General features: G+C 39.2%; 1 protein-coding gene across 6 annotated transcripts in view; it reads left to right on the forward strand.

Moving 5' to 3' along the window:
- LOC111272128 (excitatory amino acid transporter 2) overlaps nucleotides 1–13,688 on the forward strand; it is a 70,848-nt gene that overhangs the window by 35,638 nt on the left and 21,522 nt on the right. Inside the window, exon 1 of one of the 6 annotated variants that reach the window (XM_022853380.2) lies at nucleotides 9,332–9,857. The exons of the other annotated variants lie outside the window; for them this stretch is intronic. Within the exon in view, the coding sequence (XP_022709115.1) occupies nucleotides 9,834–9,857 (24 nt within the window). The 5' untranslated portion in view covers nucleotides 9,332–9,833. Of the gene's footprint in view, nucleotides 1–9,331; nucleotides 9,858–13,688 lie in introns of those variants that run through there. 6 annotated transcript variants of the gene reach the window in all.

Below are 13,688 nucleotides of genomic sequence, written 5' to 3' on the forward strand. Positions count from 1 at the left end.
GTGAATGTTTATTTGCGATCTAGTAGAGGAAATTCATAAAATTAATACGTTTCGATTCCTTTCAAAATGACTCCTTTAGTGCATTCTGTCGATTGTTTAACCTGTCACATATAGCAAACGAAATACTTCGTTTAGAATTGCACGCCAGATTCCAAAATACCTGTAAATCATGCTGACGGCTGAACTGCTATAATTTCAAGTTTGATTAGGGGTATATCTTATCATTGTGCATACACTACTATGATGCCTCTTGGATTTCTTAATAATTACAACTTAGTATAATTGTTAAGGTGCATTCCAACACAACATAAAAAAGAGAAGGAGAACGTGAATCTGTTTGTTTTTCAAAATTAGAGCTCTGTGTTTAGTGTCGTTTCTACAAAAACTATATGCCGGCTCAGCCTCGGCTTGCTTGGCCATTTTTCTGGAAAAGCATCATGGTTTTCTTTTGCGACTTCAGTACCTAGACTGGCCCATCTGATTTCGTCCAGTTCCGAGAGTAAAAGAAAAAGTGTTAATTGAATAGGACAAGGCATAATATATAAAATCAAAGTAAAATGGAAGGAAGAACTGAGAACTTTTCTAGCGATTGAATGTTGTGGTATGCATAAACAGAGACCGATAAACACCACTATCAGTAGATATGCATTAAATGGAAACACCTCTATGCACATTGTAAATTCATCAGCAATGGTCAACAGTATATTCTTTTCAAGACTATATGAATTTTTTCTGTAGCTTCTCTTGGTAATTACCTCCGATGAACTTTTTGCTTCAGCGGATTTTTCATGTGTTCAACGCAGGACGCGAAGTCGCCTATTTTATGTGACTTTCTGCAAAGTTCCATTTACATCCAAACGTGCCCTTTGATACCAGTCTTCATTTTAGTAGCTCCAAACTAAGTACAAAGGAATTGTTTGTGTATACATTAGCGTACCTTCTCCAGGATGAAGTTCAATGTTTCCATGTTCACTTAACTTTCTGTATTCGATAGCGTAACGAAACTGTGTTAGGAATATGATCTTGTGTTAGGAAAAAATCTTGATGAAACTATCTAAAGCTCGTTGGTTGTGAATATGCTCATGACCGGTACATTGCTTGATGAGCTTCAGCCGATTTTTATGAATCTATACTTTACATTTCTAAACTTTGCATTTGATGACAAATGTGTTGCAACCGTACTAAGAATATATTTCTTGATGTATCTTAGTTTGCGCGAATGCCCTAGGCCTCCCACAGCCATTGTGAAACAGGTATGGCAAGATCCATGATACGTTAAGTAGCGATATTTAAAGAGACAAACATTCGAAAATAAATTGTAAATAAACGAGAATATATAGAACCACAAAACTTTATCGTATTTTTGAAACTAACAGTTGTAATTGTAATCTCTCATTTAAATTAGTGAATTTAATCTCAAGCTAAAAAGTTAGGTCTACTGAAACCCACCTCGGAGGTTCGGGTGAACTCTTTTCCTGTCTTGGTGCCGATGGTAATGTTATCCGGATAGCCGAGTACACTTGAAATGTTTTTCTATAGCTACTGTTGACGTATTACAATTTCACTGTAGCCCGAAGGCGTATTCGTAACTTTCTGTATACCTAAGCGCGTATTTATCAACAGCGAACCTTGTTAATTTTTTATTTATTAGCTGATGCGTGTACGCGTAGAGGTCAGGTTTTTTGAATCTAAAGCGCAACCATCCGGAATCTTGGGTCTATTGGGTAAGAGCCCCCTGTACCGAAAAATACCTTAACAACGAAGTTTGATCTGCATTCGTCTTTAACCTCCTTTAAATAAAAAAAACTTTTTGTATTTCTGAAAAAATAAATATTATTGCTCCACGATAGAGGCTAATTTTCGTTTTCCTGATGATATCAGGCTAACGTGCTTACCTACTAAATTTGAAGACGCGTAAAGTTATTTAAGTTCGAAGACGGACATAGAAACACTTCTGTTTTCGAAGTTCGTGATTTGCATCCAGCATCAATTTCAGAGATAATTAGTTAAAGGTAATTTAATTTATATATATACAACAAGCACAAATTGTTAGTAATATGATCGGTTCAAATTTAACTGCATGTGCACCCGCTGTATCCACGGGTTCATTTAAAATTTGGGGTATTCTTTCGAAAGGGGTGGGTAAATCAGTATAAAATACACGCCGTCATACGATCATGATCTGCTGACGACAACTGTTCAACCCACCAAGGATCCCTACAGTGTGACCTTTATGATGCGTCACCTGAAAGAAGCAAAAGAATGGCATCAAGGAGGCCCGCTAGTCTTGTACTATGGCTTTGTGGGTGGATATGCCGAAATGACGGCAACGCGCAAACAATGTAGCCCGATTTTGAGCTAACGAGAAGGCTGGCAGTTTTTCTGCGCAGCGGCACGTCCCTACTCTCATCAATAGAGCTGTTTTTAACAATCCAAAACAAAACCTTTAGGTGACAAACAATGATGAAAATCATCAATAGTGTTTAAAAAATTAGATAAATGCAACCGAATTTCACGGTAGCGCCGAAGACACCATCTGGCCAGCACGAACTGTGCTTGTGATCAGTGACGACCTCGTAAAGCCATTGCGATCCGCACTAAACAAGCTACTGCAGCCAAAAATTTCTGTTATCGTTTGATTTACTCTGAAAATAATGTGAGTGATATCATAGCGAAAATCTAAGAACTATATGCCAACTTCAAGCAGCCCAATAGCGGTCTCTCCTACAGGCAGGGTACCATGAATCCATAGTTGAAAAATACGATATTCGTGCTGGCTGTTGAAAGATTTGACGCCAACGTAAAACTATCGTGACCCGAATTAAGGCTGCCTACGACATTGCTAACAAAGTGACAGTTTTTTAGAGGTGAACATTCTGAAAGCTCAAAAAGAAATGAAACAAAGGCCTTTGGAATCAGCCGTCAAGGGGCCGTCCAGGAACCATATGTGATACCCTAATCCTTATTTCACTCCCACGAAGCCCTAATCTCCGATACAGGCTAGCTTAGTGAATTCTTCACAGGATCAAGATCCTCAGATTCACAGAAGCGCTCGATGCTCTTTGCTTTATCATAATGTAGCGTTGTTTTAATAAAAATGAATTCGTTACATATTTTCGTCAAAAGTTGGTAAACGGATCACGTGCAGTGTCGTCTTCACTTGTTGTGTGTGGGTTTTTATCGCGTGACAGGATAAAGGTTGACTATAACTAAAGCTCAGTTGTCTACGTTTACGCAACAAATGTATGTGTATACAAAAAAAAAAGAGCTCCGAGGGGAAGCTCACCTCCATGCCCACGTCCATCACTAAGCTTACGACTCCTGTAGATTCTCAAAAAAGAGAGAAAGCTGTTTCTAAACGCCTAAGTCTGGATATCCTAAATGAGCACGCTATCAAAGTACTGTTTATTCCATATCTAATCGACATTGGTAGCTACATACAGCAAGTAAAGAATCCCGAACTATTGCGTTCTATCGACGCAGTTACTTTGAATAGCAAAAAACAAGCATGACACTTGAAACTGTGCGCCAGTCAGCAAAATGGTTTTTCGCATAGGCCTCAACCCTCTGCCTTTTCAACACATAAACTCTAATCGGTTATTTCCGGTATACGTTTGGGCGAAACGATTCGACCTTAAGCGGCTTATGCAACCTAGGAGCTGACGATTAATGAAGATAGGTACATTACTGAGACTTCTTCACGGCGGGTATTGCCCAGACTTTTCATGTCTGCATCCCAATAAGCCAGCGGGTCTGAATCAAACGGAAACGAGCACCTGAAAAATGCCCTGACCCTGGCCACTTGCCGGAGATCGCTATTTATGCTAAATAAGTGGCTTTATAAAAGCGCCTTTCCCGCCCAGCAGTCACGTGCCACATTTCTACGTAATCGCAGTGCGACATTGCGAAGAAAAGTGTGTGCTATAGTTACCCTTTATGGTCGAGGTCGACTCGATTTTTGGAGATCGCTGGTGACATACCGCATGAAAAGCACGTGTTTCAAAGTGGTCGATCAACAATGCAGCTTTGCAAGGCTTTGCCAGCCGGTCACCTGGACTAGACCAGCAGAGTTCATATTTTCCGTACCCGTAAACTACAAGGCGTCTTACCATTCGGTGACAGCGGCGTGATTACGAGGTTTCTAACAGAAAAGGTTTCCCTGTAATTGTGAAGCCTCTGATGACTATGCTCCAAAAAAAAATAGGAGCGTGGCAGAGCTTACCCTTTCCTTCACATCACAGGTTGCCACCAAGCTCATATGGGCTAGACAAAAGTTGCCCACCAGTAAAGATCTTTTTACTTTCTACAAGAGGCTGTCCCAGCGAGGAACCGGAAGTTCATTTTGGCATTTGTTAACACAAAACCGAGCTGTCTGTTACTAACGGATCCTTTTGCAAAGACAGACCTGGAAATAATGGAGACGTTGCGCACGCCCGCAAAATGAGCCATGTTCATGCTTTGCCACAGCGTGGACCATGGTAAAGACCCTTTCCATCATTCAGGATCAGTAGCGACCCGTGCACGCGGACATGGATGACGCCAGCTATTTTTGTGGCCTGTCCGTAAGGCAGTGTCTGCACATTCCAAATTTCAGCCAAAAAAGCTGCCGAAGTCATAGTTAGGCCAAGAGCCGGTCGTTCTGTATTTCAGCTGCGGACAACGGCTGATGCCTGGCTTCGGCAGCAACGGCGGGCCCCTGAAGAGACAACCCCCGTGCGCCAGGTTTTCCGATACGGGAAATTGGTTTTCCTACGTTTCCCGCGCCAACACTTCTAAGCATTACGGAAGCTGCGGCTCTTGTTTAAAACAGGCTAGAGAGTCTCGTAGTGTGATAGTCCTTTATGTGAGCCATGACAACGGCGTGTCACCGCTAATCTACGTGGAATCCAACCAGATTGAGCATGAATTGCAGGCTTCCCGCTTGATAATTTAGACGAGTAGAACGGGCGTATAAAGTACATAACTGCAATAAATATATTTCCAGTTCCGGTACCCTGTAAGTACATTTAGTAACTGCCCGCCGGCTATTTAATGGCAGTTGTGCTGTTTAAACACCGTGTTGCTTTTTTCTTCTAATTTACCGAACTTCGGTAGATCACTACTGTAAGCAAATTGCAACCTTTCAAACCCAAATTCGCTCCCGTCACATTGTTCGAGGTATACATTCTACTTAGAGAGCACGCCGCAAACAAAGCACAGAGAGCCGTACAACAAACATGCGAATCTTTTCATTACCTATCAGGGCATTTAAACATTGTTCCTTCTACAACCGCCCGACAGTCGGAGTCCAGACTGCACAGACCGATGCCTTCACTTCCGACTTCGAAGTACAATCGAGGCCGGGCATTGACGAGAGTTTTACTGAGTGGAAAAGTTTTCAAGCTTTACTATACTTGACGCATCCGACGACAGCCTCTGACCACAATCTGATTGCCATGGTATAATTTCAGATTCAGAAGTAGAGCAAAAGACGAATAATCGTTATTGAACCGAACTGACGATTATGAGGCGGGCGTCGCCGCACATATAACGCACCGACAGATGCCGAGGTAGTTTGGGACCCACCCATAACACCCAACACGTCGTTCTTTGCTGCTAAGAAACTCTCGATGACCAACCCTGCCTAATTGACATGAGGATGAAGGCTCATTTCAATATCACACCCATCCTACAATAGTCTTTAGTATGTCCTCTTGTTTCTGTTCGGTCACGACGACTGGTAATTCCAACGACGAACAGCTCACAATAGGAAATTAAGCACGTTTCGCGACCACGGGACATGAGTCAGGCTGGTGCCGTTTAACCGTCTGCACCGAACAGGTCACCGGTATCAAGAGTACCCTGTCGACATAACGTATTGCGACGATTTCCTTAAAATTTTCGATTGCCATTTTAATACTGGTGAATAGATTAAACATAGTCCAAAATACATACTAAAAAATAACGACAAAGTTATCTTTAAGGCTGATAAGAATGAACAGTACCGTACTTCCGTAGGTGAGGGCAAAGCATCCTACGACAATGAGATTCGCAGGAAGGCCATAAAAGTTACTGCATTCATGGCGCTGTACGAAAAAAATGCGTTCGGTAAACGACTGCTCTATACCGATGTATTCAGGTGCTAGATGTGGACAAAACACAGGCGCGATTCCCTATGTTCCCACTTTCCGATGTATTATTAGGGGAATGTTAGCGTTTTGGGAAAGCTGACATTTAGTTAGCCGCCGCCATTTTTCGATACAACTTTACTCCGCAACGACCGTCTGTAAAATACAAGATCAAACCATGAATAATTCTCATTTCTCTCAAGTTGACTTTACGTAGCTGTGTTCATGGGTCCGAAAGCGTCAGTGTTCCTTAAAAGTAATACGATCGCAACAAAAATTGTCATTCGCTACGACTCGTACGGAACCGTTCCATGCACAACGTTTAACGGCCATCCTTGCGACGCTTGACAATAAACGGCCACAATTTTTCATAAAGGTAATTGGAAACGAGTACAACACCGGCAGTCGGCACCCTCATGGCGGTTAATAAGCGGCCGTTGTGTGTTTTTTTTACTAATATGTTTTTGGGATGTCTTGACCATTTTTGGAACACACTTCTTTCGACCTTTCTCATTTTTTTCCTACTACCTACCTGTGTGATCAAGATTTTTTCAAGTTTTAGAATCATCTATTTTTAGGTGTGTTATTAGTTATTTGCCCTCATTAGGAGTTCAATTGGACCGGATGCTATTATACGTGTCTTTTTCCAACAAACAGATAAAACGACATCATTCCCGTAAGTCCTTATTTTCCTTCTATTCCTAATTTTCCTTACTGTTAATATCTAGTGATAATGCTTATCAATGCCAAGAGTTGAACCAGCATGGCACCATGCTTATTAGCTGTTGTTGCGATGGCAACGCACAGAAAGATTTGGACATTAGCCACCCCTACCACGTCGCTTCTGGCGAACAACTGCCGCATATCATTGCACTCTGCTTTCTTAGGTACCTAGGTCACTATAATGCCTCCACCGAGTAACCGCTTTTGGGTAAACGATCAAAAGCTTATTGCACTAATAACCAGGTTTTTAACGGCCAGCTTCAAGCGTGATCACTATATGTGCTTAATGAACTGTGTTCACACAGTATAAAAAAAGCTATAAGGTCTTGTGTTTATCAGTAATATAGCCTAATGATTTAACCTTTATTGTAAATTTAAAAACATTTTATTTTTATGTAGAATAAGATCTATCTGCAATCTGTTGAAAATTATGCCTTTTGCCTGAGGTTTTTATAGTAGCTACTCTTATAAGGCCAGAACCTCATTGACAAATAGTTACTATGAAAACACATTTAGACAGACCTATTAGCCATTCAGTTTGCACCGCCTCATCACTCCACATCTGCATGTGCATTAAATGTAAGCTCGGGATCTATCTAGACTGTTCACAACATGAAAGATCTAGCACATTCGGCGAATTTGAGAAAAATGAGGCATAGAAAACGCATTGGAAATGTCGTAGTTAGTCTTGCGCCTAAACCATCTTTTTTGATAGGCTTGTTTACTCATGATTTGTTAGATCAACTTTAAGTAATTGGATAAGTACGTCTCTTAATCTCACGTTTGAAAGTCATCCGAAGAAATGTGCAACCCGTACGTAAACCTCGTCTACATTTTCAGGTCCAAACCCTGCTTTTGGATTTACGGTATTTAAGCGAGAACGTGTCTGTCTTAACGCATTGCGTTTATCACAAAGCATTTGTAACTTCTTGTATATCAAGATCTAGTCATAACGAGCACTAGGGAACTCTGTAATAAGACTAGCAAAATACCAAAAAAATACAAAAATGGCGTCCTTCGATCACGTTGCTACATGTCATCAACTGAAGAAAGCCACTTTATTATACTTTAGAATGGTGAATGGCGTGCCTCGTAGTTCTGCTGCAGCTTAAGCCACATTTTCCTTAGATTTGCATTATAGGCATTAATAATGAGAGGGAAGGTAACATGCCGTTTATAAACCTGCACAATTTCTGTAATTTTTACGCTTCTATAATGGTATGGCTATATTAAATATATACTGGAACTGCCACAGGACATAACCGGTCTAGTCTAGAGCTTGCAGCAAGGACAAATCAATCAGAATAGCTCTGGCTCACATAAAGAACTCCTCGGTGCTTGCTAAATAAATTAAACTTTTTGACATTGATCTTAATTAATTGGCCGCCTTATTAGATCTTTAAATTACATTTTAACACTCAGTCATTAGCGTTCCTGTTTAGGTCTTCGTTCTTAAACGTCAGTCACAGCTAATATTGGAGGTCGCAGAAAGTCACCTTTGACGAAAGCATGATCTGCTGATTATTATTATGAAATTAATTGCTGAAACTATATATATGCATTAGTCTAATTTAGGAAATACTGAATAGGTGATAATACCTGCGACATTGATGCACGATAGAAATACAAATACAATTTTAGATAACCTAGAATACTATTTATGTCTAGACAATTCGAAACATCATTTGAATAAGTGGAATGATACAGCGTAATAGAAAGTGTAAGACGATAATATCCGGCACTTTTGAATATCTTGCATTACGTCGGTATTACGTAAATCCCAGAACATCAATGGAAAAAATAAATTCGTTTTCTTCCTATGCAGGAACAGCGCGAGTGACATATTACAGGCGGAACTGGTGAATTAGTAGGTTTTGCAAACAACAAAGAATCTTCATTCGGCATTTAATGATTCATAAGTTTCTGTGGAAAATGGGAGACTTTATATTGGCTGCTTTTAGTGATCTTACAATAATGGGACTGCTATGAAGTACTGATGTAGGGTTTGTTGACTACGCAATTAGTTACAAGAAGTCGGAGGTTGGATAACGTATTCTGGATAAAATTGCCTACAGTCCATAGAATTTACCCTTTCTGGAAAACATATTTGCGTTGCTTAGTGTTTTTCCTATGCCTGTTAGTACTGCTTTACCTCAGTGTATCATCACACTAAGCTACGCCGTTTGTATTAATAGGTGCACTTCTATAGGCGTGCTTAGTATTAGATCTGTTTGAGTCAGAAGGGCTGTCGCCGTCTTTACCACTGTTCTATACCAACAACTTAGTACGAGTTGCAAGGCAGATGAATGGGTTGGGATGTCCTCCATCTATTTGAGATCAAGTGGCTTTGCTTACCTATCGTTATTTCTGCTAGTTTTTTCCTCCGTCGCCGACAACAAGCCCTCTCCCGCGGCTCAAAAAACTCTCTCGGCTTACCCTTGCTTCACTGCCATGCTACCACCGTCGCCCTTGCTACCTCCTTACCGCCTTAACCGTCCTATTTACTGTTCGCCGTTCTACTTTGTGCCTCTCCAGAATAGATACGCGCGCGAATTCCCAGCTCTTTGCCGTTTGTCTTTGTTCCTGTTCCGTAGTTTCGGTACCGCGAAGGGAAGTCATAGCGAAAGCTGAGTAGGTGCAATGCGAATGCAGCAAAAAAACAAATGCAGCGCAGGAGTATGTTAAAGCGCGCCAAGAGTAAAAGTTTTAGAATTAGCCACAACGGATGAACACTGCGCAAGAGGAGAAGGGTAAAAAGAAACGACCATTCTTCTCCGAGCTAAACTCGTTAGATCACGTTAACCACAGTCTCTACCGTGACGACGAGTGTATTAAAATCAAGAAGTGTTAAGGCACGAAGGTGGCCATTACTGTGTACTTAGTAAGCAAAGCCCGTGTGTAAAGTCGTACGTAAAATTTGACATAGTTTATGGGAGCATCGTCGTTCGGTGAAGTTGACAAATTAAAGCTATATGTTACAAGGGCAGAAGGGGGCCCTGCACAATGCCGTTTCGCTGTTGTTTTGGGGTGAGTTTACCTTCCGATAAAATGGTCGGTACGGAATATTAGTACAATTGCTATATAGAAGTAACAAAGTTAGATTACGGTGATCTGCGGATCACATATATCGACTATTGTAAATGTACAAATTGATCTCACCTCATATTTTTTGAAATAAGTATTTATTTGGTCTAATGCAATAAGGAAGAAATGTTAGGTACAGTAGTGCAAAAATGTGCTACCCAGTTTTCATTAGCTGATTTCATATGTTGCTCAGAAAATCGTATTCACTCTATTCAAGCATTGGCTGTTGATACACAGCTGCGATACATTAAATTTTAATAAAGAACCTTCTGTACGCATCTTCTTAAACAACATGGAAACACTACTATTTTAATTACCGCTCCAGTATTTATTACCGTACATATTACATAAGATATTTATCTTTCACCTAGCAAAGTAAAGTCAAAAGACTGAGAAAACCATTTCGATTCAAAGTATTAAGCAATGTTTTAAGGCTTTTTTTTATAACTATATAAAATAGCAAGGCTGTGATATTATAAATATTACGATTGTTTCCATTATAGGTTTACTTCCTTTATTATAATCGACTCACGCTGGGTATATCAAAATTGAAGCCTTTTGAATCTCTTAATAAGGTTAATTTTTAGATACAGTACTATAAATTCGGGCTGCCTTTAATTACGATGCTATACGCCTTTCAGCACAATATGTCATGTTCCATAGACTAGCTTTGTAATAGTAATTTTAATATCTAAACAATGTGATCATTCCAATATCACTTTAGTGGAATTTGTGCTAATATCGAAATATACACCTGGCTAAAATATGAAAAATATGGATATAACTCTTGTAATTCCTGTAATTAGAAATTTATTGACAGTATCGTAACTTAGCTTATTCTAATACAGATAGGTTAAACTAAGCTTAAAATCAATAGGTAACGACATTAAACCTTTTTTGATTCTAGCCATCTTGCAGATGATTCTAAGCGTGTTACTATTCGTATAATACTACAGAGCTTATAAATTTAAAATATTTTTAAGATAATTAGTAAAGGAGATTATATAGCAGTCTTTATGCACATTCTAGAAATCGTAAATATGAAAAGTTAATAGAACATAGCTAGTTAACTATAAACTTGAAAGGTACTTTTGTCAAGCTAATTTGAAGTCGAATTGAATATAGGTTAAGCCTGAATAAACTTGCAAAAGTAAAATGGGCGGTATCGAAGTTCGTATCGTAACGTGGTAACTGAATAACAGAATAGTCCTTGAATGTGCTCTGATGATAGTGCTCTCTGAATAGACATTTATATGGTTCAGTGGAGTGGTCATATATATATATCCTCTGAAATGAGTATGAGTTCGGTTTAGATATGGGACCCTCCCCGAGGCGGTCCGAACAATTCCTGTTCTATTAGATGTGCGTGCTTAACATAACAAAAAAAAACATTTTGGTGAAAACAACCTACTTGGAGAAATCAGTTTTACGCTAAGAAATAAAAAAAAAATCTATATGACCCTTCATGTTAACTACTATGAATTTTTTTAAAAGCTCTAAACATAAAAGTTATGAAATATGTTGTATGTTACACATTAGGCACAGTTTTTTAGATTAATAATTTTTTTTTTGCAAATTTGTCCTATAGCTGTATATCAAGTTTTCTATAGGAAACGACTGAGAGTATCATTTGTGCTTGTCCATTGCGTGGTTGGTTTTTTAAACAACTTAATAACTACATGCTGTTTTGAACGTTGAGGTCAGTTTTGTTTTGAAATGGTGAAATAACTGCTAGCATGTAACAGGCCAAAAGCAACACAGTAATGGTTTAATTAGAATGGGTAATTACCGCAGAAACACTTGCTACTACGTCATAGAATATAAAAAATTAGAAGGTGGTAGTGGAATATCTGAATGAGGATAACGGAATAGTGGCAACAACATAACGAAATTGTTGAAGCAGTGTCATCGATTTGTTAAAACAGAATAATACGATTGTGCAGAAGCGAAGCGGGACGATACATATTATGTGGTGACTTTCGCGCATAAGGTGATGGGAGAACTGCAACAAGTAAACTGTATTTGGAAATTAAAAGTAATTGCAACGGAATAAAGACGATATTGCAAGAAGATGATAGAATAACTGTAATCGAGTTTGCTTTCAGGACTCAGACTCATGCGGAGCAGGTAAACTCACTTTAAAACAAGCACTGGGGTAGGTGTATGTGCTAAGTGCTGATCCTATGCGAAAGCGTTTGTACGTCAAAGCGGACAGATGTTGTACATGTGCGGTGCCGCTAGTAGCATCTGGTCCCTTAAGTGGCTCAATTCAGCCGACTAGCTTAATGCTTTTAGCTAATTAGCTGGGTTGGGTTACTTTAATGTTATTACCTATAATTTCATAGAGTTCTGTATAGCGCGGTCATTTCTCGTTGTAGACGTCGTAAGCTTAACATAGTGTACTTAGACAGCAGGTAATTTGTTCCACATTTGTCTTGGCCTTTGCGGTGCTCTTTCTTTAATTCTGTAGGCTTTGTTGTCAGCGAAACGCGGTCGGCCGCCGTCAGTTCCTGTAACAGATCCAAGCCTTCGTTAAAAAGCGTCGATCTATAATGAAGAAATACAGTGTTATCATTCTTGTCGTGAGTCCTCACACTAACGTTCGTATTCCTTGAAGGCCAGATACTCCATTACCGTGATCCCCACAAAACTACGCACGACAAAGTCCAATCTTGACGCTTACATATTCCAAAGTTAATATAATTTTGTGCTACGATAATGGTATACTTGTTTACATAGATGCAACCAAATCGTACTTATGAATAAATTTCAATACAGTGGCGCTGTTCGTTTTGAAAAACAGATAATAATAATAATAAGCGCACGTATCACATGCTTATTACAGTGCCAACGACAACATCACACACATATTTGCTAGACTATTGTATTAATACAAATTGAGAAATTCATTATTATATATTTAGCACTGTTGTATATATATAAATCGTATTGGTATGTACAGGTATCATAGTTATTTAATTATTTTTTAAGGAGGCATACTAGATATGGGTTCTTTACTAACAGCAAGTATTATAACCGTTCCACCATTCAGTAAGCCGATGCCATGTGAGATAAACAAATTCGAGACAGTTATTAAAGTAAATGCGTTCGTGCATTTTCATATCCGCAGCAATGTGTGCTCCGTGTACTGGTGTAAATTAGAGGCAGCTGTCACTAAGGCTGTATTGCTTGCTTATTCTCCTTTAGAATTTTTACCGAAAAAATTCAATAACCTTAAGGTGCTCTTAAAAATAAAAACAGCTCATGTTAAACTAGTATATTAGCTTAGCAATAGTTAATAATGTTATAGTTTACCACATGAGTCTACTACGATGCATCTTAGGTAACGTGAATGCATGCTGAGCACCTATATGTTGGAACAGAATTAAATGAATTCGCACCAACATATTAAAAAATCATCGCTTGCATTATAAATGTCGTTAATACATTCACGATAAGCACAGATAGTCCAGACAATGGCTAAGGTAGCAGTTGTAAACCATACGCGCATATTGTGTAAACTGATTACTAGTAAACAGCATTTGATAAAAAATAGATAGCATTGAATCACAGCCTTGCAAGGTTAGTGTGAACAGTGACCGATAGTGTTGCATCTCAATACCGCTCTAGCAGTGAACGGCGTGTCAATACCCCGTTGGTTGCATACATTAGAATGTCCAACTAATTATGAAACTGAGGTTCCGAGTTAACATTGGCATCCATTTGAAGCAAGTGGTGTCCTGGCTTACTATGGTAAGCTTAGAAGAGCTCTTG

This window comes from Varroa jacobsoni, unplaced genomic scaffold (assembly GCF_002532875.2).
Source record: "Varroa jacobsoni isolate VJ856 unplaced genomic scaffold, vjacob_1.0 contig01635, whole genome shotgun sequence".
NCBI lineage: Eukaryota > Metazoa > Arthropoda > Arachnida > Mesostigmata > Varroidae > Varroa > Varroa jacobsoni.